Source organism: Cricetulus griseus (assembly GCF_003668045.3).
Source record: "Cricetulus griseus strain 17A/GY chromosome 1 unlocalized genomic scaffold, alternate assembly CriGri-PICRH-1.0 chr1_1, whole genome shotgun sequence".
Classification (NCBI taxonomy): Eukaryota; Metazoa; Chordata; class Mammalia; order Rodentia; family Cricetidae; genus Cricetulus; species Cricetulus griseus.
The window spans coordinates 250,897,815-250,923,398 of NW_023276807.1; the positions used below are offsets into that span (position 1 = coordinate 250,897,815).

Below are 25,584 nucleotides of genomic sequence, written 5' to 3' on the forward strand. Positions count from 1 at the left end.
CAGGGTTTCTTTGTCTGTGACTTTGGAGGCTGTCCTGGAACTAGCTCTTGTAGACCACACTGGTCTCGAACTCACACTGCCTCTGCCTCCAGAGTGCTGGGACTAAAGGTGTGCACCACCACCCAGTGATCCCCTTTCTTATGCTTACTGCTTACACACACACACACACACACACACACACACACACACACACACACACACACACACACACACACACACACACACACGTCTTTGTCCGCTCCAACACTAAGCAATGTTGTGAAGTTGACTGTCCAATATAATGTGTTAAGATAGCTATTATCTGAGTCTCAAGATGAGTAGCCTCCCTGGCTACCTCCCAGTTTTTAAATCATCATTAAGAGAACTCGTTTCACTACTTGATCTGGGCTTCATCTGTTAAGTGGGAGTAGAGTCCTGAAGGGGCTCCTTCAGTTTGAGACTGTTTCACAATGTAGCCTAGGCTGGCACTGAGCTTTCAGTCTTACTTCAGTCTCTAGAATGTAAGGATCAAAGGTGTACTGTTTTTGAGTTTCTTCTGCAATCCATTCCTCCTCACTATCCCAGGAGAAGTTCTAGGACCTTCACCATGGATTAAAGAAAAAGATGCTAATGTCCCTCATTAAATGACAATCTTTGCATGTAAGGTATGTACACCTTTTCATACACTTCAAATTACTTATATCTACTACAATGTAAACACAAAGAAACCAGTTAAATTATCTGGAGGAATGCTGACCAATAAGAAAATGTATAAACACATTTAGCACATTTAGCACAGATGTATTTTTCCCACAAGTACTTTCACCCTTTCAATCTGGAGATGCAAAGCCTGGGCACTGGGAGGCTGACCATGTTCTCTGTTGACACAGAATAGAAGCTTGTTTCCTTGGAAATTTTTTTTGGAGAACATAACCATATCTGTTTACGTATTGTTTGGCTGCTTATAAAGTACAATTACAGCAGAGTTGTGCTATAGTTCAGCCATATGAAATGCTGTGGCCTTTTACAAACAAGACTTGCTGTGTCCTGCTCTACTATCAGTCACTGATCCATTTTATTTGGACCAAACACTCTTTAAGCTTGTCTTCCTTCAGCTCAATCAAGTTCTGCTTTAACATATAGATATTTTCCACTGTAATAGGAAATTGGAAAAATCGACAATATTGAATTCCCATGTGTTTGTAAAGCCTATAGCTATAACCACATCATATACATGTGGACTTGTCAGCCGGTGTCTACCATGCAGAAGTATTTTGACTGCAAATTGACTAAACAAAGTTAAATGTTGATTTTCCTAATGCAATCTTAATCTGAAATTTGCAAGACAAGTAGTCAATATGGTACCACCAAATAAGATTCCATTTGTTCCTCTAATACGTCTTTAATACACTCCCTCCTCCTCTCCTATATAATTGGATATAACTAAAATTCAAAAGTTATCTGTGTTTTGTAAAGAAAGCAGACATTTCCACTTCCATTCTTTCTGACAGAAACATTGTCAACAGACTAAGGATAATGATAATGATGACTAAATTTACCATCTGTTGATAACAAAACTCCCAATGTTCCCAATCAGGTCAAGACACCTGAGATTTTTTTTTTCTCATAATCCCTAAACATTCACAGATGTCTGAGGACCACTAGTAAAGTACAGGAGGCTTTTCAAAATACATGTGAGCAGTGTTGTCAGTAGGCAAATGAATGGCAGAATGATCAAATGACAAACACTGACGGTTCAAGATGTAGAAAGGCTTGTTCTTTGCTTCTAAAAGGTTAATTTTCCTCCGAAATTGGCAAGTTCTTTCCTCTGTTAAATAAAGTACTTATATAAAAATTAATCTGCTCTTCAATGAGCAGATTGTACTCCATTTAAATGATCATCACAGATCCCTGAAGTTGCTATTCTGTCACCATTGAAGTGATGGATATTCAAATGAATTTTTCTGCATAATTTTTGTTGTTGCAGAAGCACAGTGTATAAGATAGATGCAGGCAGCAGCTCAATAAAAATGCAAATTTCTTAAAATTATTGAAATGTACTTAAAAGTAACTATCATGCACACGAGCTTGTAAGTATGCTTTCAATTTTGTTGTTGTCGTCAAAGGTAATCAGTCTTTGTAGTTTCCTGTTGCATGTAGCTACTTGTCAAGTTTTCTCTTCTTCCTCCCTGACCCATTGAGATCCATGTCTGATACTTCAGGAGGAATATTTATTCCGGGTATCTACAACAGTGTATATGGGAAAAACAAAGTGATTAGAAGCATCAGAAGAAATTTTTACCTCACCTTCCTCCTTTACCACTACCACTTTAAACAGATTTTCCTTATATAAGGGGCTGGAGACAGAAGGATGCACCATACACAATTATGCACAGTAAGTAACCGTGGTTGGGCAGAAGTAAGCCAGTGGTCTCCGTGAGAGGCTTTTCAGAGGTATGGAGGAGCACACCTGCAATCTCAGCACTTGGGAAGATGACTGCAAATTCAAGGTTAGCCTTGTCTACATAGCAAGAAAACTGAGAAGCTTCAACTTGGGCCATGTGTTTGCAATGTAGCAACTCTTCCTTGTGTCCAATTTACCCTAGTGGATTATTTTGCAGCAGACAGCAAGCATCAAAAGCCAAAAGGTTAAGTGTAGGTAAAGTTTTATATTATAAAACTAAAGGATAAGCAAGAGAACTGAATGGTCTTAGATTTTGGCATTAAGGACCTCTAGAATCTCTGATGCCTGGAATACAATGCCAATGCTTGGATACCTAAGATCTTAACAACTAGATGTTAGTGTTCCCACACCATTAAGTTTGGCCTTACCTGTGGTTCTACAAGGGCCATGCGGATTTTCTGATGTTGAAGGTTTGATGAATCTAATGTGATTTTCACTTTAACCTTGTCAAACACATGGAATACTGTGCCTTCTATTCTGAGTGAAGGTATCTTGAAAAACAAAAACACATTTATCAACATTATTTCCTAAACTTGAATCTCAATTCTACTTCTAGTTTATCTTCCATAGTAATTTAAAAGTTTAAGTTCAGGAGGATATGAAATTGGGAGGAAGATATAATGGGTTCTGTAGGTAGCTGGAGAAGTGAGGGGTAGACAGGACCAAGATATATTTTACTCATGTATGGAATTTTCAAAGCATAAAACATTACAATATTAGTAAGTATCTGTGTAATGAATACAAAAACCCACATTAACCTAATAGTCTCAAATATAATCTATTTATGTGCACACTTCATGTCACTAAGGTAGTCCTGATATATGTCATCCATCTTAGGGAATTAGCTGTTTGTAATGAAGGAACACACCATAGCATTTAAATATCCTCTTAAGAAAAGTTTAGGTGATAAATATGGATTTTCTGGCATGCATTTTAAGATTTATCATATAAGTATGCTGTAGAATAATCCTCTGTACACTGTAAATTATGCTGCAATTAGTATAATAAAGAATCTGATTGGCCAATAGCTGGACAGGATAAGGTTAGATGGAAAAACCAGACTAAGGACACTGGGAAGAAGGGTGGAGTTGGAGGAGTCACAAGCCAGATGCAGAAGAAACAGGACCTGTGGAGAGTAAGGTAACAAGCCATGAGCCATGTGGCAGAACTTAGATTACAAATATGGGTTATTTAAGTTGTAAGCTGTCAGCCAAGCAATTAAAAATTAATAAAAGTATCAGAGTAGTTATCAGGGAGCGGCTGCCAAGACACAGAGAAACTCCACCTACATAAATACAGAAAAGTTTTAACAATTTATAGCTATGGTTTGCCAACTGTCAGAGAAAATATACCTCTCTTCCCCAAGTAAACAAGGCTCAGCAATACTATACCTCATCATCATAAGTAAGCTGTGGCTTTGGTTTATCTTTTTCTTCAAAAAAAACTGTACCTTCTAAGCCATACTTTGGAATTAACACCACAATTGCATTCTTTCTTACAAAGAGAATATAGGCTTCTTCACTTACTATTCCTTTGCTTTTGAAAAACAACTGTAAAAGACATACAATCTTGTTAGTAGTATTATTTCAAAGTTTACAAAAATAATTTTGAAAATACCAAATGAACAAAATCTCCCACTCTTAGCACTACAGACAAAGGCAAATACCTGGGTATGAAAAGCTACTGATGCGCGCTGAGCATACTGCGCCATTTTATGCCGGAAATTAAGGTTTTTACATATATCTGAAAGCTTGTGTTTATCTGTCAACTCTGGATAAGTACTATCAGCCCCAATAGCCACAGCCAACAGCCGATGGACAATTATGTCTGCATATCTACATACAGAAGGTAAAATAAGAACAATAGCAAGTTAGTTTTAAATTTTTAAATTAAGAGTTAGCATTTTCTATCTCCTTTACTTCTGTACAAAAAAAGCAATACCTTCTGATAGGAGAAGTGAAATGTGTGTATATTGGGGAGGCTAAGCCATAGTGGTGAAAGTCATTATCCATCCCAGAACAGAAGTAGACAGCTTGCATCATACAGCGAGTGGCCAATATTCTTAAAAGAGTGTTCAGGTATGGGAAATCAGGGCATTCAGCCTGGTCCAAAGAGTCAGCCAAAGACTTGGCTGTATCCGTCTTAATTTCCAAATTCTATCAATAAAAGGAAGAGAAGCACCAAATGAAACATTTCAAAATGAGTAGTACTGTCCTTCCTCCCCCTCGTTCCCCTTCTCCCCCTAGATGGCCTGGAACCCTCAGAGACTGGCATACCTCTACCTCCCAAAAAATGGATTACAGCCATGCACTAGCATGCCCAGCCAGAATCACAATCCTCTCTTTAAAATATAAATAACCAAATAAACACAGTGTTTGTGTTCAGATAGTAAGAGTTCATACATTTTATCTGTTAGCTAGCAGCACTACAAATAACTTTAAATAATGGTAGTTTTGTGCAGTACTAAAGCTTGAAAATTCCTAAATGCATTTCAAAGTCCTAAAGAATCCAGAATCCTGAAGTTCTGAGGGAGAGAAGGACAGTGATGGCATTGCTTGCTGATCTCTGAGGGGGTAAGGAAAATAAAGAAGATATGGACAATTTTCTGTATGTCTTGCTCCTCGCAGATTCGTTCCTTCCACCCAAAGCAGACATAAAGGCCAGTAGCAAGCTAGTCAATTCAAGTTCAGTAAGAACCATGCTCTGGTCCATCAAACTCACTGCTGAATTCTACTTAGCAAGACAAACACTGAATCCTCCTTCCTCTACTATGTCCTGGTAAGAAATAAGACAGCCTCAGACAACCCCCCAATATGCAGTTATCCTTGGGGATGGGAGGCTGGAGCTACTCTGATGAATAAAGACAGTGTAAGCGAACTATAAAATCAGAAACTCAGCCGCGAGTTGGGGCGCACGCCTTTAATCCCAGCACTCGGGAGGCAGAGGCAGGCGGATCTCTGTGAGTTCGAGGCCAGCCTGGTCTCCAGAGTGAGTGCCAGGATAGGCTCCAAAGCTACAGAAAAACCCTGCCTCAGAAAACCAAAATAAATAAATAAATAAAATAAATCAGAAACTCATACCATACTCTTTGCATAGTGCTATTCCTTATATGTTTGCAATAAGAAAGAAGGGGCCTATACATGATCCAAGGAAAACCAAAGTAACCTAGGGTCATGCCAATCATAATGAAAGCAAAGCATAGTGGCCCGACAAAGGAGTATAAAGGGCTGAAGAAATGTCCCCTTTGCCATGTGTGTCATAATTAGCCTTCTTTTGTATGGATATGATACAAGAGAGAGCTGAATTGGGGTGAACTAAAGACAAAATATATACTTGTAAATCTCCAAAAGCTATACACTTCATAGAAGCCATGTGCCTTATGCTAAAATATCATGACCAAAAGCAACTTGGGTAGGAAAGGGTTTTATTTCATCTTACACATATTCCACATCACAGTCTGTCATCCAGGGATATTAAGTCAGGAGTCCAAGACAGGAACCTGTAAGCGAGAACTTAAGTAGAAGCCATGGAAAGACAATACTTCCTGGATGTTATCCATGGCTTGCTCAGCCTGTTTTCTTATACCATTGACAATGGGCTGATAACAAACATTAACCAAGAAAATATCCCAAAGCCTTGCCAACAGGAGATCTTACAGAGGCACTTTCTCAACTGAGGTTCCTTCCTCTTACATGACTCTGGCTTGTGTCAAGTTGACAAAAAAGCTAGTCAGTACACCATGTGTAAAAGAGAGATGAAAGAGCACACTATTTCTAGGATACTGTAAATAACTTAGCTTAAATCACTTGACTTTAGGACTGGATAATCATTATGAGACAAAGGATTTTAGTTTGTAGCTGGTGTCAATGGATATGTAGGAAGAGACATGCCCATACCCCAAATAACATTTTTTAATATAAAAAAAGAACTACTGGTATTTTACATCAACTAAACTTTTATGAAAACATGAATATTAATTTTCAGTACACTGGACAGATTACTATACAAATATATGCGACTTTTGAGTATTGACTTTACCTTGGACTTGGCTGCCTTAACAAGAATTTCGTAGTTGGAGGGAGGTGGAGCTGGATGTTTTCGAAGCAGAGCATGTTCAGAAAATTCTTCATGAATTTTTTTTGCAACAGAAATATTTGCAAGTAACATAAATTCTTCCACCATGGAATTTGTTTCTCTGCCAGTTAGGAAAGCATTAAGTAAGAAAAGACAAGCTACGACAGCTGTCACCCATTTGTTCCCAAGCTAACTTTTCTAGTGATCATGAGACTATCTCCCACATAAAAACATGAACATGCAGCACATGGTACCTTCTGTCTCTTTAGTTTCTCAGCTGCTATACTAGCAGTCTATTGCCCGTGTCTCTCCTGGGTTAATCCAGTATGTTTTAAATTGTAATCAAGGGGGGAAAAAAAAAAAAAGGAAGCGTCCCTAACTTTAACATAAATACAAAACCAACATTCTTACAAAAACAGAACTATGAAAAAAATTAACTTTACTGGAAGAATTAAGAATTAAAAGCTAAGTCACACAGTATTATCTAAACTCCCCAAATTTTTACCAATAAATCACAAATATATTTTCCATAGCTGATCTTGGTGCTTAAGCCCCAATGGGGCTTTCTGCTATAAGTCAATACACATGGTAATACACACAACAGACATACCTGATTGATTTCTAGTTGACAGATGTGTAACACTATTCTCTCCATAGAAGTCATTTTTATCACCAGTGTCAAAACATGAATTCACAGGTAGACTTGTCCATTCTTAAAACAATTTGACACACCTTTCAATCTCCACAGTTCTTCCTTCTAAGTTCTAAGCTAGTTTAATAAACGATCTGCATGCTATATCTACTATTTTCTTTCTCTGGAATCACTGAACTCACTTTACTAATTTTCAATCATGTTCCAGCTATTAAAATAATCTACTTCTTTAGAATATTTCTAAATTATATTAACTTTAAGAATATTAGGAACCCCTCCATATGGGGAAGTCAAATGACTGGTCACAACTTTTAAGTTGTATACACTGGAACCCAAAGTAAAGAATTTAGCTTGAAAAACTGTACTTTTTAAAAAAAATTTATCAATTTTTCAGTTGTGTGCATGTTGGTGTGTACGTGTACACAAGACTATAGGTCTGTGGAGGCCAGAGGCATTGAATCCCCATGGAGCTAGAGTTACAAGTGGAAGTGAGCCATCGGATGCGGGTGCTGGGAAGCAACCTTGGGTCCTCTCAAGAGACAGCAACTTCACAAGGACTCTAAGACAGACATACATGGTCCCCCAGAGAAGGGGAAACGGACAATATCTCCTGAGCAAATTGGGAGCATGGGGGGAGGGGGGAGTGAGCTAGGAGAATGAGAAGGGGAGAAACGGAGGTCATGAGGAAGCAGGAAGGTTGAGTGGGGGAAGAATAGAGGAAAGCAAGAAAAGAGATACCATAATAGTGGGAGCCATTATAGATTTAAAGAGAAATCAGCACTAGGGAAATATCCAGAGATTTACAAGGATGAACCCAACTAACAATCTAAGCAATAGTGGAGAGGCTACCTTAAATGCCCTCCCCTGATAATGAGATTGATGACTACCTTATATACCAGCCTAAAGCCTTCATCCAGCAGCTGATGGAAGCAGAAATAGACACCCACAACTAAACACTGAACTGAACTGGAATCCAGTTGCAGAGAGGGAGGAGTGATGAGCAAAGGGGTCAAGACTAGGCTGGGGAAACCCACAGAAACAGCTGATCTGAACAAGGGAGACCTCATGGACCCCAGGCTGATAGCTGGGAAACCAGCATGGAACTGATCCACACCCACATGAACAAGGGTGTCAGTGAGGAAGCCTCAGAAATCTATGGGTCCTCTGGTAGATCAGTACTTATCCCTAGTGTACGAATGGACTTTGGGAGCACATTCCACATAGAGGGATACTCTCTTAGCCTAGACACAAGACAGGGCCTACATCCTGCTCCAAAGGATGAGACAGACTCTGGAAGATCCCCCATGGAAGGCCTCACCCTCTCTGGGGAGCAGAAAGGGGATGGGTTAGGAAGATAGTGGGGGGCAGGAGAGGAGGGCAGGGAGAGGGAACTGGGATTGACATGTAAACTATCTTATTTCTAGTTTAAATTAAAAAATGGAAAAAAAAAAAAAGACAGCAATCTCTCCACATGCAAAACCCATGGTCCCTTATACCTCTGTATACTGTATTAAGTACTTAAGAACTCAATCACTGCCATTTTCTTTTTCTGTAACTATTACTACTCAAGTTTAAATTAAAAAGATCACATTTACTTTTGCAAATCATTAATAAGTCAAGAAATTTCATGGCTATACTAATTATAACAATTGATTTGGGTATAAATGCTCTGATGATTAATATATACCTTAGATACTACACTACAAATTAATATTTAATACCAATTTTTAAAAACCACATGCCTCAGCTCCTTGGTCTGCAGATCTATTGGATCATGAGTTTCACTGTCCATGTGGAATCGAACTTCTGGAGAAGACAGAGTCAAAGCCCTGAGGAAAAATGAGAGAAATTAGTCAGATGAGCCAAGAACAAAAAAAACACTCTCCAAGTGATCCCCTTAAACCAGAAGATGAGAATATCAAGCACATGAGCATTTTTCTTGAAAGGCTTTATGACTGCTACTAAATTTGACGTTCTATTTTCATATAAAGCCTAACTCTTACATTTCTATTAAGCTACATAAGTTTGTACCTACTTATTTTAAGTGGCTAAAAGAATAAGCAGACTGGTATTTGATTTTCTATGAAAAACAATGTATTGGGATGGGTAATGATGGCAAGGACAAGACCAGCTCTTATATAGGTAAGTTAATCAGAGAAGATGTATAGACACCGAGTGGAGACTGATAAAATTACTACCACTTGCACAAGAAATTGTGGCTATTCATATTAGACTGCTGTGGGCCTCAGAATATACTATGCTAAAGGCTTTTTATGTGTGGTTCTTAGTGAGTTGACTAGTTTCTCCTTGCAAAGGTTTTACAAGGTTACATCCCGAAATCGAAAATGTTGCTACTTTCATCAAGTTCCAAATCAAGCTGAGTTTTCTTCTTGTTTCCTTCTGTTTTTTTTTGTTACAGGGTCTTACTTTTAGCTTTGGATAGACTAGGACCAGCTATTTAGACCTGACTGGCCTAGGATAGAAGTTCTAGATCCACCTGACTCTGCCTCCCAAGTGCAGGCACGCGTCACTATGTATGACACTGAACAATCTTGGACAATCATGGACAAGTTGAAACAAATTAATATTAATCTTACACTTAAGTGACAAGCTTGAGCAGCAGCTTTACTAAGGTTTAATAATTGTTTTCGTATACATACCTAATCTGTAAAGAGTTTTCAGTTTCATGTTTAATTATTCAAATATGGTAGTCACTGGCCACACCTGGCTGCTGAACATAATTAACTGTGCTTTCAGAGAGTACAGAAGGTTGCTCACGTGCATTCAGGAACATAAGTTAAGCACTGTTTGAACAGGCAGTGTTTGCACCACCAGCAAAAACATTTTTCATTTAATTGCTTGTGGCATTCTTCAAGATGTAGTGAGAACCAACCTCTAAAAGGCTCTTGTACTTTATTTCCACTTACAGCAGTCTTTCAAAATTGAAGCTATTTTTAACTGCTTTCTTTCTAGCAAGTTTGAGTTTACATTCCTTCTCTTATGCTTGTTATGGTTAGGCAAATGCCATGATATAATCTAATATAGTCTACCAGCTAAATAATCACCATTCTAACAAAATACTCTAAAGAAGCCAAATGTTATCTCAGTATCATGTGCTGGTAGATTTTTAGAAAACATACCCCTTTTCAATCCTTCCCTTTTTTAGAATTTTGGCCAGTTTATTTAGTCCACGGAGACTAGTGGTAATATCATCATTCATGGCTGCTGAATCAATTCTCATCTGTGCTTCAGCATACGTAAGAGAAGCCTAAGAAAGAAACTTTTGGTTAACATAAATCTCATAATCTATACAAATGAATTTACTATTTGAACCATACTGTGTATGTTGTGTGTATCCAGGTGTTAGTACTGGCCTATGCAGGCCACCATGTCTCACGTCTCTGCCTCCTACACTGGGATTACAGACACACCACAATGCCCAGCTTTCTATGAGTACTGGGAATCCTAATTTAGGATGGCACAGCAGGCATTTTATACTCCCCACCTCTAAACTGTATTATTTTTAACCTCATATTCTATGCTTTCAGGAAGCCTAAAATAAGTAACAAGAGAAAACTACAGAGATTCTTACCTTTACACCATGATTTCTAGTTTAACTCAGACATTCATTATATAACAGAAGCAAATTTCCATTAAAATAAAGGAAATTGGCAGTTTCCTTAGTACTTTCATTTTAATATATTTCTAGGTAATACTTGACTAAATCACAAAACAGGTTCTGGCTACTCTCTGAAATCCTTTGCAAAGGTCATTATTCCCCTCCCTATTTACAGGCAAATAAGAAGAGTATAGATTTATTTATATGAGACTAACCAACCAAACAGATCCAAATGAGAGAAGAAAGTGATAAGTTTAAAGCAATCTCTAGTAACAGATAATCCAAACATGGAATTGGCTGCTGCTTCTTCTATCTAAATGGAAAACTAGTATTTTTTCAGATTAAAAGATAAAAGACTAAAATTCACAAGCAGCATAAGGGAGTAACAAAATAAAGGTTAAGTCAAGTTTCTGGGAGCACCTTTATCTACTAAGGGCTAAAAATATTATAAATGTTCATTAATTTTTAATTTCAATCCATAAGATTTTGTTAAAATTGAATCAGGATTATTGTCTCAATGTACTCTAAAAACTATGAATCTCTAAAGGCTGAAAGAATTCCCACATCACTGTTTGCTTGTTAACAGTTCTTTCCACTAGTCATCACAACGATGACACTAATTTGGAAGAAAAAAGTGTCTGACTTTCTGAAAACATCACTGCAAAAAATGAAGATGAATATCAAAGAACATGGAGAGGGATACAAAGATGAGGAAAATCTGGCTCCCTTCTGTTTGAACACAATCTCAGGTTAGTTCTCCTGGAATCTAACTATAATTTATGAATGTTATCCACTATGAACATGGCAATTTTTCAAACACTACATTTTTAAGCAGGAATAACTTCAATTAGTAGGGTTACTGAGTGAGGGCATATAGCACTTTAGTTGAGGTATGTAGCTTCTAAGTTCCTGTAGTCATTCAATACATAAAGTAATTTCTGAATAGCATCAATAATTAAGAAAAGTTTTAAGTTCTGAAACAAACTTGGGATCGCTACAACACTGAACCTTACTTTTTCAAAAGTGTCTAAGAAATTGTTAAAAGCACCAAAAATTTGAAATGTCAGATATGAATCATAACACTAACCTTTGAATTAATTACACTTTTGGTAAATCTTGTTTTTAAGATTTCAGCATTATGATTCATTTCCCAAATACAGGAAAATGCCAACCTTCAGGGAAAAAGAGACGGTATTTGTTTATGGGAGTCAATTAATATAGTTAACAAGACACTCTTATTAAAACAAATGCAGAAATACCTGTCCACATTGGATCGTAAGGAGCATAAGTTAGAGCTAAGCAACTCTGGAACCATGTCAATCCTCTGAAAAAGAAGACAGCAGATATTAGAGTACTCAGTCACATTCACACATCTTAATTTCCATCTACAACAGCATCAAGTGAGCGGGAAAGGGGCAGCACATGCCTGGCCTTCTGACTTGAGAACTAAGAACATGACAAAGTCTGTAGGAAACGACACAAAATTGTTGCAGAAGGCAGTGAGGGTGGCAATTCATGCCAGTGGCCTGCCTGTCCTCAAAATCTGAAATTTCTGGTCTTTGTAAGTTGGTACCTAATAACTTACAAGCCCTTACCAACAGAGTTTTTCCCACTGCTAAACCAAACTACACAGTGCTTTAAATTACTTAAAACTGAGAGGAAAAATACAGTTTTGAGAAAAAGCTTTATGGTATACTTTGAGCATGAATCTCTAACATATTAACCTTCCCCCTCCTCCCAGCTCAGCGCACGGTCCATTTAAGTTTATGAAAACCATACTTGAAAGGATTTTTACTTTTATGTCTGTGCAATATGTGCATGCCTGGTGCCTTTTAAAGAAGCCAAAAAAGGACACTGGGTCCTCTGGAAATGGAGGTACAGACTGTTTTGTTTTGTGTTTGAGTATGGTGTAAGTACATGTTCATGTATGTAGAGGCCAGACTCACTTAACTTGGATTTCACTCACTTGGCTATGCTGGGTGGCCAATGATCTACAGGGAATTGCCTGTTTGCACCCACCAGTGTTAGGTTACAGATGTGGTACTGTTTCTGTTTGGGTCTTGGGAGCTGAACTCAGACTGTCATACTTGTGTGGCAGGTACTTTACCAACTGAGCCATTGCCTCAGGTCACAAAATGCAGTATTTTCTGTGACTTAGGACACCTTCACCAATAGTTTCTTTCAGCTAAATATATCATGTATTTACTTCAAATTATGATTACTCAAGAAACCAAAAGTTCCTGGCTCAGCCTTCAAAAAGATGAGGCAGGATATTCAAGAGGTTGAGGCTCATTCTGGCCTATACATCAAGACCCAGTGCCTATCAAAACAAAACAAAATGCAAAAGTGCTATAATCAGTAAAAGGTTTTACATTTAATATATTCACCTTTTCACAAAGATAAACAGTTGTTCCTCTTCTGGCTGACTCTTGATCCAACGCATTTCCTGGCCTGATAAAATGACTAACGTCAGCAATATGAACTCCAACCTTAAAAAGATTAAAAATCAAAGGATGTCAATCTACATTATTAATAGCACAGACTTACAATAGAACTTAAATGAGAAAAAATGTAGCTAAACTGAAAATGGACTCAATCACAGCTAATAATTCAACCTCTGCACATTCCCATTAGTTTTGTATTTTATATTCTGTCCTGGAAAATAAAACAAATAACAAAAACAATGAACCCTAGAACTGAATCACATTTAGCTAAGAGTTTTGAAACAATATAGGTACCTCCAAATTTCCATTACTGAGTTCTCTACAATGCAGGGCATCATCTATGTCAGTACATCCTGGAGGGTCTACACTGCAAACACACAGATGTCTCAGGTCTTCACGGTTTTTCATGTCCTAGAAAATACCATGTTAAAAAGAAAAAAATAACAACTTGAGTAACACAACAGCAACTTAGGAAATAAATATCCCCACAAAATTAAGTTACCTTTCCATGTTAAGGAGAAAAGGCACTAGCTCTACAGCCTGGAAAATGTCTTCTACCAGTGAAAAAAGCAAGTGATTTGTGGAACACCTAATTGTTGGAACCTGGCCTGAGAAAGGAGCTGAATTGTTATTGGATTATGCTTTCATGCACCCCCCCACCCCCCACCCCATATTGTGGATAGGAGTGACTTTACTTTTGCTTACTCATTACAACTGCCTATTGTTACTTGCTTATACGCCTCTATGGAGAAACATGGTTTTGCCACATTCAGTTTGTCCTTGTGGCTGATTGTACACCTTACTCATGTGACTCAGCCCTCATAGTATAAATTGTCTGAGGCTTTGAATAAAGTAGCCTACTGCATTTGAGTTTAGTTGTATTTATTTTAAGCTCTATTTAAGCCCAGATTCCACCTCCTTTAGAGCTGTAAACACCTACCAATGCTGTAACTAACTGTGAAGAAGCAGGAGCCATGGTTTCTACATATTTAAAAACACATACAGAAATTAAATTAATTACATCCTGGTCTGGTCTCTCAGTCCTGTAATCCTAGATACTCAGAAACCTGAGGCAGAAGAAATGAAATTTCAAGGTCTACTTGGGTTACAGAGAAAGAAGATCCAGGCCAGCCTGGGCAACTTAGTAAGACCCAACTGAAAAGAAAAACCAAAATGTAATCGAGGGTTAAGGATTTAGTCCAGTGGTAGTGCCTGACTAACTTGCAAAACGTCCCATGTTTAATCACCAATACTAACAACAAAGAAATAAAGACTTCCTAGGGGAAGAGATAATCATAAAGTCACTATGAATTCTTTTCAACTTACGTTCTCAGTAATACTCCACGGCATCTTTGGCAGGAAGCTAAGAACAGCCTGGGAAAATGGCTGATGAGGAACATCATGCTCAAGCAACAAAACTTCTGTTTCTGTCTCTTTCTCTCCAACATCACCTAAATTTTTAACGAAGTGTCCCTGAAATCAAAAGGTATTATCAGAAAGGCACACTTTGTTACTAATTCATATTTTATTATACTCAATCTTCCAGCATTTTATTTACCATCTCAGCATTTCTAAATCTTTTTTCTAACATTTAAAAACAACCATATGGCCAGGCAGTGGTGTTGCACGCCTTTTAATTAATCCAAGCACTTGGAAAGCAGAGGCAGACTGATCTCTGGCGTTGAGGCCATCCTGGTCTACAGAGTGAGTTCCCAGGAGAGCCAGGGCTACACAGAGATACCCCATCTTGAAAAACAAGCACACACACCCTTTGGGCCTGGAGAGAGAGTTCAGCAGTTAAGAATACTGTTACCCTTGCAGAAGACCCAAATTCAACTTCCAGCACCCGTATGATGATTTATAAGCATCTGTAGCTGCACTTCAGTAGATCTGACAGTCCCTGCTGGCCTCCCTGTGCACCAGGCATGCACTATGGTACACAGACATACGAGCAGGCAAAATCCCCGAATATAGAAAAGCAAACAAGAAAGCAAAAAAGCCTGTGGTAAATTAAACATGAAAATGACAAGATTTTTCAACTGCCTTTGAGGGCCTGGTTCTTAGACCACAAAGCCTATGTTTAGTTCCCGTTAGCCTTCAATGTAAAATGTGCTTTAAAAGCAATATCTTCAAAATTTGATTAAAATTTATTTAGGACACAAATACTTTTTCCATAAAGTATATCAGTAAAGGCTGTTTGTTGGTTTGAATAAAAGTAGCCACATGACTTACACTGGAATTAGATAAAATTCATCTAGGTAACCATGAAATATTTGTGTACATTTTCATTAAAAATCAACAGTATTTGTCATAAATTTTAATACACAAAGGTAAATTAATATTTTAAGCTTACATTTGGATATCTCGAATTTCTAGGCCAACCATCAACAGCAACAATAATTCTCCGTCCTTCTAATGTAGAAGCCTGTCTGGTTTCTATCCGAATTCGTGGAATTCTCTTATCAGCAGGTGTAAAGAGATGTCTTCTTGACTAGAAAAAATTTAAAAAAATTATTTACAGTCCTGGGGATCAATCATAATAGTTCTAGTGCATGCTCAGAAAGTTCTGTATCACTGAGTTACACCTCTAACCCAGGAAAAACAACTATATATATATAATCTGGAAAAAAGGCCTAAGGGAGAGCTTTGGGTTCTGGTCAGTGGTTATCAGTTTTCAATAATGGTAACAAGTGCTTTACTCACCTCTTTAATACCAGATTTGGAAAGCATGCCACAATATGGTCTCCAATTCCTTTTTATTATTCCTACAACTCTACCTGTAGGCCTTAACATTTTTTCACTTACAGCAGTCTTAAGCTGAAATAAATATAAAAAACAAAAATCTTGTTATTTTTCTTCCAAGTAAAGTGAAGTAATTGTGCTTAGAATATGCACATGGACACTAATATATTCAGGTAGCAAATAATGACATGAAATTCAGAACCTTTATATCTCAAAGTTCTAGACATGAGCATACCAACTGAACAATGCTTATTATTACATAATAAACCAGTCCATAGTAACTCCGAAAGAACATACCTGAATAAATGTGTCAGAACTCAAGTGTTTTCCAGTTTAATGAGGATTTATTGACAAAAACACATGTAAGTCTAGGAATTATGAGACTTAGTATCAGTTTAGAGGAGTTAGATGTAAGTAGTTCCTAACTAGTTACTATGTAGTTATTATGGTGAAAATGTCATGCTGGATCTAATCATTACAAAATAAATGCATCTTTGACAGTTCTATGCTATCTCAAATTAAAAGTCAAATAAAGAATGTAAATCATTAGAAATAGAGCCTATAAATTATACTTCTAACAATCTCAAATGATTGGACTCTTCAAGAATATTATGGTAAGATTTCAGGAAATTAAATGTAAGTAATGAAAAGCAGAGTTAAACATGCTACATTTAATATAATTGTTATCCTCATAAGATGGGTAAGTTGGTCATTTCTAGTAGACTTAGTAACACATAAGAAATAACTCATTCTCCCCAATAAATGTATTAATAGAAATGGAATAATTAAGCATGTCCAAATGCAAAGATCCAGAAGCACATTTTCTAAATTTTAACATTGCAAAAGAGTTTCAGAAAATTCTACATTTCTATTTACTTAAACTTCATTAATTCAGATCATATCATGAATGTTAACAGACTTCTACCTTCATACTCAAACCATTCTGAATACTTAAACTCATTTGAGTAAAATGTCACTAAAAGAAGACAAGTTTGTATACTTAGAACAGAAATAAACTATGTGCATAACTTGTATTAAAATTAAAGCTATTTAATCCCAGCACTCGGGAGGCAGAGGCAGGTGGATCTCTGTGAGTTCAAGACCAGACTGGTCTACAAGAGCTAGTTCCAGGACAACCTTCAAAGCCACAGAGAAACACTGTCATGAAAAACAAAACAAAACAAAACAATTAACTACAGAACTTGAAACTGGAGAGATGGCTCAGTAGCTAAGAATACTGGCTGCTCTTCCAGAGAACCTGAGTGTGATTCCCAGTATCCACATGGCAGCTTACAACCGTCTGTAATTCCTGTTCCAGGGGATCTAACATCCTTTTCTGGCTTCTGCAGGCAATACACACACATGCTGCACAGACATCCATGCAGGCAAAATACCCATACACATCAAACAAAAATGAATAAACCTTTAAAAAACTTCTGAGCTGTGATTTCATCCAATCCATATGGAAACATTGGCAAGTTAAACAGTGCAACGATGGGACAGAGACAAACCCTGTGCCCTTGCGTACCGCCAGTTGTCTCTCCTCATCTCTCTCCACATCATCCTCATTTTCACCTTCATCATGTAAAACCACAGAAGACGGCGCCACCCACTGACTCTTGGGCAGAAGCTCCACAGCCACAATGTCTTCATGAATAGCTCTGTTTAGATGCTTAAGTCCTTGTATAAGGATCTGTGCAAACCAACAAATGGCATGTGTTGTAACAGATTTAATGGCAATAATGAAAAAGTTATCCAATATTCTAACTAGTGTATATAATACTAATTCTTTTAATGTTTTTCCTATTTTAAAATAATACCCTGAGTCAGGCTTATTGGCTAAAAGTGAATACTACACACACTGTTTGGTCCCCAGAACCCATGGAGGAGGAAGGACAGAACTGACTTCTGAACACTTAATCTCCCGCATCATACTTGGGCAGTTTACTCCCAACTCACATATCCACATCAGATATGCACAATCTTAATCATTTTAAAAATTAAAATAAAAAGTACTGTTCTTTGATATATACTCTTAATTTTTAAACTTCAGGAGAACAAAAATGTTCTAGAAACAGGGCTTTTGATTATGACTCCACCTTAAACAATGGCAATTAATTAGTTGGGAAAATCAAACAGTTAAATCTCAAGATCTTGGCTGGTAAAAATGAAAACACAACTACTTTCACAGATTGTGGTCGAAGACTAAGTGAAATCCTGCAAGTCAAAAGTTGGACAAATTTGATGAACAGCAACACTCTAAAAGCTGCTATCGTGCTGTGAAGCCTTCTTTTTGTTGTGCAAATATTATTTATTACAAGTAGATATTATATCTCATTTTACAATATTTGATGATTCTCTTAAAAGTTGAGTTATTAGAAAATTGTTAAATAATCAATCACATTAAAAAAGTCATTTATTAGTTGAGCAGTGGTGGCCCATGCCTTTAATCCCAGCACTCAGGAGGCAGAAGCAAGTGGGAGCTCTGTTGAGTTCAAGGCAGCCTCATCTGTAAGTGAATTCAAGGACAGCTTTGCTACACACAGAAATCCTGTCTCAAAAAAAAAAACCCCAAGCCAACTCAAGCTTAAAAAATAAGGTCCTTTATTTATTGTTTTTATTACTCTGTTACCAAGTAGAAAGAGAAGGTAAGGTAGAGAAATGGCTCTGGTATACGGGCTTTCTTGGAAGAATACAGATTTGAGAAAGCCCACAGACCATAGAAAAAATCCTGGGCATGGTGGCCTGTCATCCTGCCCTAAGCAGGTGGAGACAGAGATCTCTGGAGCTTAGTGGCCAGTCCAGCCAGCCTAACTGCGGAGCTCTACGTCAAAAGAAAGTCTCTCTACAAGGAAGAGTCCACACTAGTAAGGATATCACCTATCGCTATTGTTAGTATTCAGGCATCTACATACTGGACTGCCTTTGGGGTTCTGACAGGATACGCCCTCAACTGCAGACACTAAGAGCACCACCTGTGCACATTCACTACGTTCCCTTTTAAAAGGGCCCTACCCACCTCCTATCTTTTCTCTCTCCCTCCTTTTCTTTCTCTTCTACCACTCTCATCCCCAGGGACCAATCTCTGTCCTGGTCTCTGCCCCCTTTCTGCCCCTTCTCTCTCTCTTCTAATAAACCTCCTATGTGAGTCCTGTTGTAAGGCATGATTTCTCTTTGAGGTGTTTCTTTAAATTACGACCGCTGTCCTCTGGCTTCCATACTCACAGATACATGCGTCCATGCTAATTAAACATAAACGAGGCAAATTTAAATTCTCATACAAAAGTTTTAATGAACACAAAGTATTTTAGTATGTAAGTAATTTATACAAGGGCCAGCAAGATGGCTCAGCAGAAATCCACTAAGCCTAAGATTTTGAATTCAATATCCGAGACCCTTCTCACCCGACATGCATATGCACACCCTCGTGCATGCACACATACATACACAAAAACAACACTTTTAAAAGGGAAATTTACATCCTGTCTTAGGATTTCTATTGCTGTGATGAAACAACATGACCAAAAATCGAATTGGGGAGGAAAGGGTGACACTTGGCTTACACTTCAGCGTTGCTGTTCATCACTGAAGAAAGTTAGAACATGAAGTCAAACAGGGAAGGATTCTGGAGGCAGGAGCTGATGCAGAGGCCATGGAGGACGCAGCTTCCCATGGCTTGCTCAACTCAGCATTTTATAGAACCCAGAACAGGCACCACCCACTATGGCCTGGGCCCTCCTTCACTGATCAATGCTTGAGAAAATGCCTTACAGCTGGATGTCATCAAGACATTTTCCCACCTGAAGCTCCTTCCTCTCTGATGACTCTAGCTTACACACACACAAAACAGCCGGGAGACATACTTACCTCCTTTTCCTCTTCTTTGTCTCCATGAATCCACACTGTGGCTTCTAAATAATTTTCCCTGCTGGCTCTAAATGTTCCTTGAAGGTATGAACCAGATTTTATGCCTTGTTGAAGCTTACTTAAGGGAAGATGCTCTGAAAATATTATTTTTCCACTTTCTATTTCATTCTATGAAATAAGCAAATCAAAAGTCTGTTTATTTAATGTATTGTTTTCAAGAGTATCATACAAGTTAAAAATATAGAACTGAATTTACACTAATAGAGTAGTATATTTTTCCAGACCACTGCTATCTAAAACAACTTGCTGGAATGAAAGAGATTAACTTTTTAGTGATGTGCAACATGGTAGCCACTAAATTCTCTTGAAAAGTTGAAATCCATATAATACAGCTGGGAAAACAGATTTTGAAATTTAAATTACATTTAAGCACCTAACATGTAACCAGTAATGAGTTATTAGATAGAGTACACCAAAATAATGTATTCCAAAAATCCAGTACAGTTTGCTGCTTTTAGACTTCTTTTTGTTTTGTAATGCAGTTAGTGAAAGACAAGTAGAATGGGAGAAAAATTGTTAGCTAAACAGAATGGATATATGTACCTTGTCCTACTAGATACAGCTACTTTGGTAAAACAGCTATCATTGTTATCAGATAATAAACACTTGAGTCATGAAGAGGATATAAAGTCAACTGTTTTTCTTTTTGATAAGTGGTAAATTAAGCACTTCTAAAATTCAATGTGAATTTCAGAATAACTACTAACTACAGAAATTCATTAAGACTTTGGGTTTTCTTGATAACACTGCATATTTTTTTTTATTTGTGAGGTCTTAAGATAAATGTTTTAATAAGTTTAATAAGTACATTTATCATAGCTATGTGTCAAGCAACAAGACAAGAATTACATGAATGTTTCCAATTATACTTCACTCAGCTCTAATAATGATATAGTTAGTGTTATTTAGCTTACAAAGAAAGTCAATTTATTTAGCAATGTCATCTCAATAAGCCAATCACAAATGACTTGTTTATAACCTAACTCTGTTCCACCTCTAGCTTATTGGCATGTTCTAATTTTTAAATCTGGTAACTATGAGCCATATCCGAGATGCTTTTTTTTTTTTTCAGTTTTTCGAGACAGGGTTTCTCTGTGTAGCTTTGGAGCCTATCCGGCACTCGCTCTGGAGACCAGGCTGGCCTCGAACTCACAGAGATCCACCAGCCTCTGCCTCCCGAGTGCTGGGATTAAAGGCGTGTGCCACCAACACCCGGCTATTTTTATATTTACTTTTTTTCCCAAAAACAGAACATCTTGAAACATACCGTTTCTTCAGACAAACAAGCAAGACGATCTATAAGTTCAGGATTAGCAGTCAGGCTCTTTACATATTCTTCACCTGAAAAATCAGTTAATGTTTTTAAATTCAACTGTCTATAATTTCATCTAGGCATGAGAGAACATGAATGATCATGCTTTGATAATACAGCTGCCATTTTTTAATACATGAAACAAAAACTACTCTGTTGATGTGATCAGGAGCAATGGGTCCAGCAAACATGAACTTTTATTATGTCAACTGCAAATAGTGAGGAAAAATTAACAGCCGTTATTTACAATTGCTTATTAGCTCACTGAGAAATTTAAAATGTAAAAAGAATGTGGGGCAGTATTGGTACAAGCCTTTAATCCCAGCATTCAGAAGGCAGGGGTAAGAAAATCTCTGTGAGTTCGAGGCTAGCCTGATCTACAGAGTGAGTTCCAGGACAGGCAGTGCTGCTGTTACAAAAAGAAACCCTGTCCTGAAAAACCAAAAATAAATAAATATAATAGTAAAAATAAATCTTTAAAATAAAATATAACAAAGATGGCTCAGCAATTAAATAAACTTGCTGCTCTTGAAGAGGACCTGATTTCAGGCTCCAGCACCAACAGAGTGGCTCATAAGCACCTAATTGCAGCTCCAGGGCTGTCAACACCACTTCTGACTTGCAGTCAGTGCATGCATGTGATGCACATACATCCATGAAGGCAAAAGCTTCACACAAATTAAAAACTGAAAAACATTCATTTCAAATGTAAAAAGAAATTATACAGGGCGATAATATAATGAGTCCTGTGAACATCTGGCTTGATACTAATTTTTATATACAGTTGCAAACATGCATAAAAGTGTACATCCAGACCTACATGTGAAAGCTGGTATTCCTTCTTCTACAGCTTTTTCTTTGTTCTTCTTGTCATTTGTTATAAGGATAACTTGTAGCTGATTTTCTGCTGACATTTTCTTCAAATGCTCATTGTACCATTTTGCTGCTACTCGAATGGCTCTATCATTTCTGTCATTAGCATTTTCTCCCTGTTCTTGTTCTATGTAGGTTTCTCTAAATGAAAAAAAAAAAAAAAAAAAAAAAAAAAAGAGGGGGGCACAAAATAAAAGTTAACCAGCAGAAACAAAGATGGGTAAAACCTTCTGAGACGTAAATGTTTGACAGCTACTAAAGTGAAAAGTTGGTTGTACATATATTTAACTTGAATTTACATGGTCAAAACAATTCTGTTAAGACCCTTTAAAAAAGTTTTCAAGACAACAACTTTCCTGAGGAGAGATTTATGTTATTAATGGGAAAATACAGAGGCTCAAATAGTTTCATTTCATAAAAAATAAATTAGATCAGAATTTAGACTTCAAACTGGGATGTTAAGTTTACTGGGTGGGAGGGATTAATAGAACTTTGGAGACCTAAAGATACTAAAGATACTAAAGACCTAAAGATACTAAAACTTTACTGAACAAATCATGGATGAACAGCCAACTACTAAGCTCTACAGTGTGATAGTCACACTGTATGATCATGTGATTCAATAGTCATTCAATAAATACACGATCTCGGTAGGTCATCCATGGTAAACACTAAATACAGCAAAGACTATGTAAACACTACAGGGCCACAACTCTCAAATATGGAAATACACTTACATACTTCTTTAAGTCAGTTCTTCAAAGCCTATTCTTAGTATTACTTTATTCCATACCATTAACTACTTCCTAATGCTTCCAGGGGTATCCAACCTTCTGACACTGCAACATAATTCTGTGAATCTACAAATGTGTTGGGCCACATCTGTAACTATTCTGGTGCACAGGGGTCCTCTGCTTACAAACTTGACAAACCTAAGCTTATCAGTACAAGGTCATAAAACTTAAATTTGGTTTTAAGTGACATGCTTAAGTAGCAAAATCTCCATGAGATTTGCATAGTGTCTAAAAGTCTTTCAATTAGTCCCTGTATTGCTAAGTACTACTCAAAGCACTTGAAGAAAAAAAAAAAAAAAAACCTGCTAATCCTACATTAGGAATCTGATGAACATGTTCCATGCAATCTTGGTCTTCTGGTACTAGCAAATAAGTGTTATCTGTTTCTGGAGTTTAAGGAAGGAGGGAGGAAGGGAGCGAGGGAGGGAGGGAGGGAGGCTGGGTGTGTGTGTGTGTGTGTGTGTGTGTGTGTGTGTGTGTGTGTGTTTGTGTTTAGGCAATACTTAAGTTTGAAGATATAAGAAAGGGCTATACCTGACAAAGTATGGAAACTTTGGATTATTAAACTTGTGACTAATAGGGAAATGCTATTTGTACACACTTAACATAGGCCAAAGATGCTGCCAAACGCTTACAACCTATAAAATTTCACACAAGAAACTATTCAGTTCAAAATGTTACTAATGTCAAGGTTGAGAAACTGACTATACCCACCATAATTACTTATGATTGCAAGGGAAAAGGGCCAGCCTAAGAAACACACTTTGGCCCTACAATCAGAGAGCCAGTGATAGAAATACACGTTGTCCCTAAAATTAGTGCCAAAATGTTAAAAAGGACCAGTGAAAGAAACATACTTTTGCCCTGAAACTCCCTGAGCATGAGATCTAGCCAGTCTGAGCTCAGGGATTGAAATCTGACCAATTCCCATCCTGGAAATTTCCCTGGAAAAACTCCTTAAGAAACCCTATATAAACCTATGCCTATTCAGCTTATGGCTGTCCTGCTGTCTGGCTATCGGAGGACACTCTCCTGGATTCTTCCCTCCCAATAAATTTCTTGAATGAGGTTTGGGTGAGACCTTCCTTCTCTGGAATGGAAGAGAGAAGTAACAAATTTTCCTCCGAGCCAGAACAGACAGGAGCTGAGCTGTAACAATTTCCCTGGGGAAATCCTCCCCTAGGAAAGTGGAGTTGTTACTGTAACAACTTTGATGGGGAAACCCTCTCCTGCCAGAACAGAGCTGTTATACTGGAGAAGCCTTTCTCTAAAGCCTTTCTCTAGAGCAGGGCAGGTAAATAGTAAATGTTGACATAAAAGTACTCTTATAGCCAGTCGATCCCGGTTTAAGATGTAACCTCACTAACACTGTGACCTTACTTAGGCCCCACTTAGCAATGTCTTCCACACAGCGAAGTAACAACCAAACAGCGCACGAGACTATAGATCATCTTTGATCAATGACTCCCAGGTAAGTCCCTTTAACTTTCGTTAACCCTGTTATTATAGAATATTTACTTGTGGTGCTCATTAGTGAATGTGTAGAAATGCTTCTCCTGGTTATTGGTCACATCCCTGATGCGCTTATATATGGGGGCGCTCCGGTTTCTCACTTCTTGCAGGACTGTCTGCAGCACAATCACATTCCTGATAGCAGGGTCCTCCAGAACGTCAATCTTAAAAACAAAAGCAAAGAGTTAATTTTCCCCATGTTCACTCAGAAACTGCTCCTGTCAAGCCTAAAATCCTGTTACAGTAGTTCAATACACTGACTCTCCGTTATGCCAAAGTGTTACTTTGCTGGAGAAAAAAAAGTGACAATGGTCACTGGGGCCGAGTAGGCTTGAGGAGAGCACCCGTAAACGGGCCACAAACGTTTGCAGGATTCAAGCAATTAGTCAGCAAATATGCTGGCCCGCATAGTTTTCATTCGTAGGCACTTACAAGCTGCCTGGGGGTCGCAATCTGGAGGCGACAGAAGCCCAGGTCCCCGGCTTCCAGGCACTTATAATCTAAAGTAGAAGAGACACCAGGAGTTAGAAAATTCACGTGTCTAAAACTACGACTCCAAGAACCGAAAAACGGAGATGAACGAAACAGCGCTGGGGGAAAAGTACCTCGGCCTGGATAACTGGAAGCAAGGGTGGCCTCGGTACCTGCCTCTCCATCCATCCCAAGGCCCGCCCCCTCGGGCCCCGCCCCTCCACGCCCAGCCCCGCCCCCTGGCCCCACGCGGCCCGCACCTGGTGCAGCAGCACGTTGGTGTCCGGCAGGAGGTAGTGCGGCCACGGGCAGAGGCTGCTCGCCTGGTCCCGGGGCTGCGACTCCAGGGCCGGGCCCGCGTGCGCCCCGTCGCAGGCCGCGCAGGCCGGAGCCCCGCAGCCGATGTCATCCCGCAGGTAGTGCTCGCGCACGATCTTCACCACGCCGCCCGCGCGGGTCTTCTTTAAGAACGTCTTGGACTTGAGCATCTCGTCTCCCGCAGTGGAATCCCGGCCCGGGCGGAATCCCGACCGCTACGGAACTCTGGCGGGAAACACGTCGGGTTAGGAACGGAGGCGCCTCCGCGACGGGCCCCCTCGCACTTCCTCCTCTTCCCGCGAGCTGCTTGATCGGCGCGTCTCGCGAGACAACTCCCAGCCGGGCCGCTCACGTTAGCGCCCTGGTTGTCCCTACGATTGGGCGAGAGTAGGTCGTCTCCGCC

The 25,584-nt window shown here is 38.5% G+C and overlaps 1 protein-coding gene across 3 annotated transcripts; it reads right to left on the minus strand.

Annotated features, from left to right (window-relative positions):
• Positions 1–759: 759 nt before the first annotated feature.
• On the minus strand, positions 760–25,486 carry Dis3 (DIS3 homolog, exosome endoribonuclease and 3'-5' exoribonuclease). 3 transcript variants are annotated; one of them, XM_027394006.2, is made up of 22 exons: positions 25,124–25,258; positions 24,825–24,892; positions 24,399–24,556; positions 22,034–22,227; positions 21,169–21,242; positions 19,842–20,009; positions 17,503–17,667; positions 15,936–16,049; positions 15,586–15,723; positions 14,559–14,705; positions 13,527–13,643; positions 13,176–13,277; positions 12,048–12,112; positions 11,876–11,960; positions 10,310–10,437; positions 8,912–8,998; positions 6,482–6,638; positions 4,385–4,599; positions 4,110–4,278; positions 3,835–3,993; positions 2,812–2,934; positions 760–2,223 (listed from the first exon to the last, which is right to left on the minus strand). In XM_027394006.2, exons 4-22 carry the CDS (start codon positions 22,125–22,127, stop codon positions 2,140–2,142), a joined length of 2,391 nt encoding a protein of 796 aa, XP_027249807.1. In that variant the 5' UTR covers positions 22,128–22,227; positions 24,399–24,556; positions 24,825–24,892; positions 25,124–25,258; the 3' UTR covers positions 760–2,139. The 3 variants fall into 3 exon arrangements, with proteins under 3 accessions (XP_027249807.1, XP_027249806.1, XP_027249808.1); XM_027394005.2 differs by lacking the exon at positions 24,825–24,892 and having other exon boundaries at positions 25,124–25,486; XM_027394007.2 differs by lacking the exon at positions 24,399–24,556 and having other exon boundaries at positions 25,124–25,486.
• Between the last annotated feature and the right edge of the window lie 98 nt (positions 25,487–25,584).

What these genes read in the sequence shown, in the direction of transcription:
- Dis3 (XM_027394005.2), bottom strand. Translation starts at nt 25,351, where the DNA reads ATGCTCAAGTCCAAGACGTTCTTAAAGAAGACCCGCGCGGGCGGCGTG. An exon ending in ACAAAGAAGAGGAAAAGGAG is followed by an intron (nt 17,668 to 19,841) that starts GTAAGTATGTCT and finishes TGGTTTGCACAG; the next exon opens with ATCCTTATACAAGGACTTAA. An exon ending in TGGCCCTTGTAGAACCACAG is followed by an intron (nt 2,224 to 2,811) that starts GTAAGGCCAAAC and finishes ACACTGTTGTAG; the next exon opens with ATACCCGGAATAAATATTCC.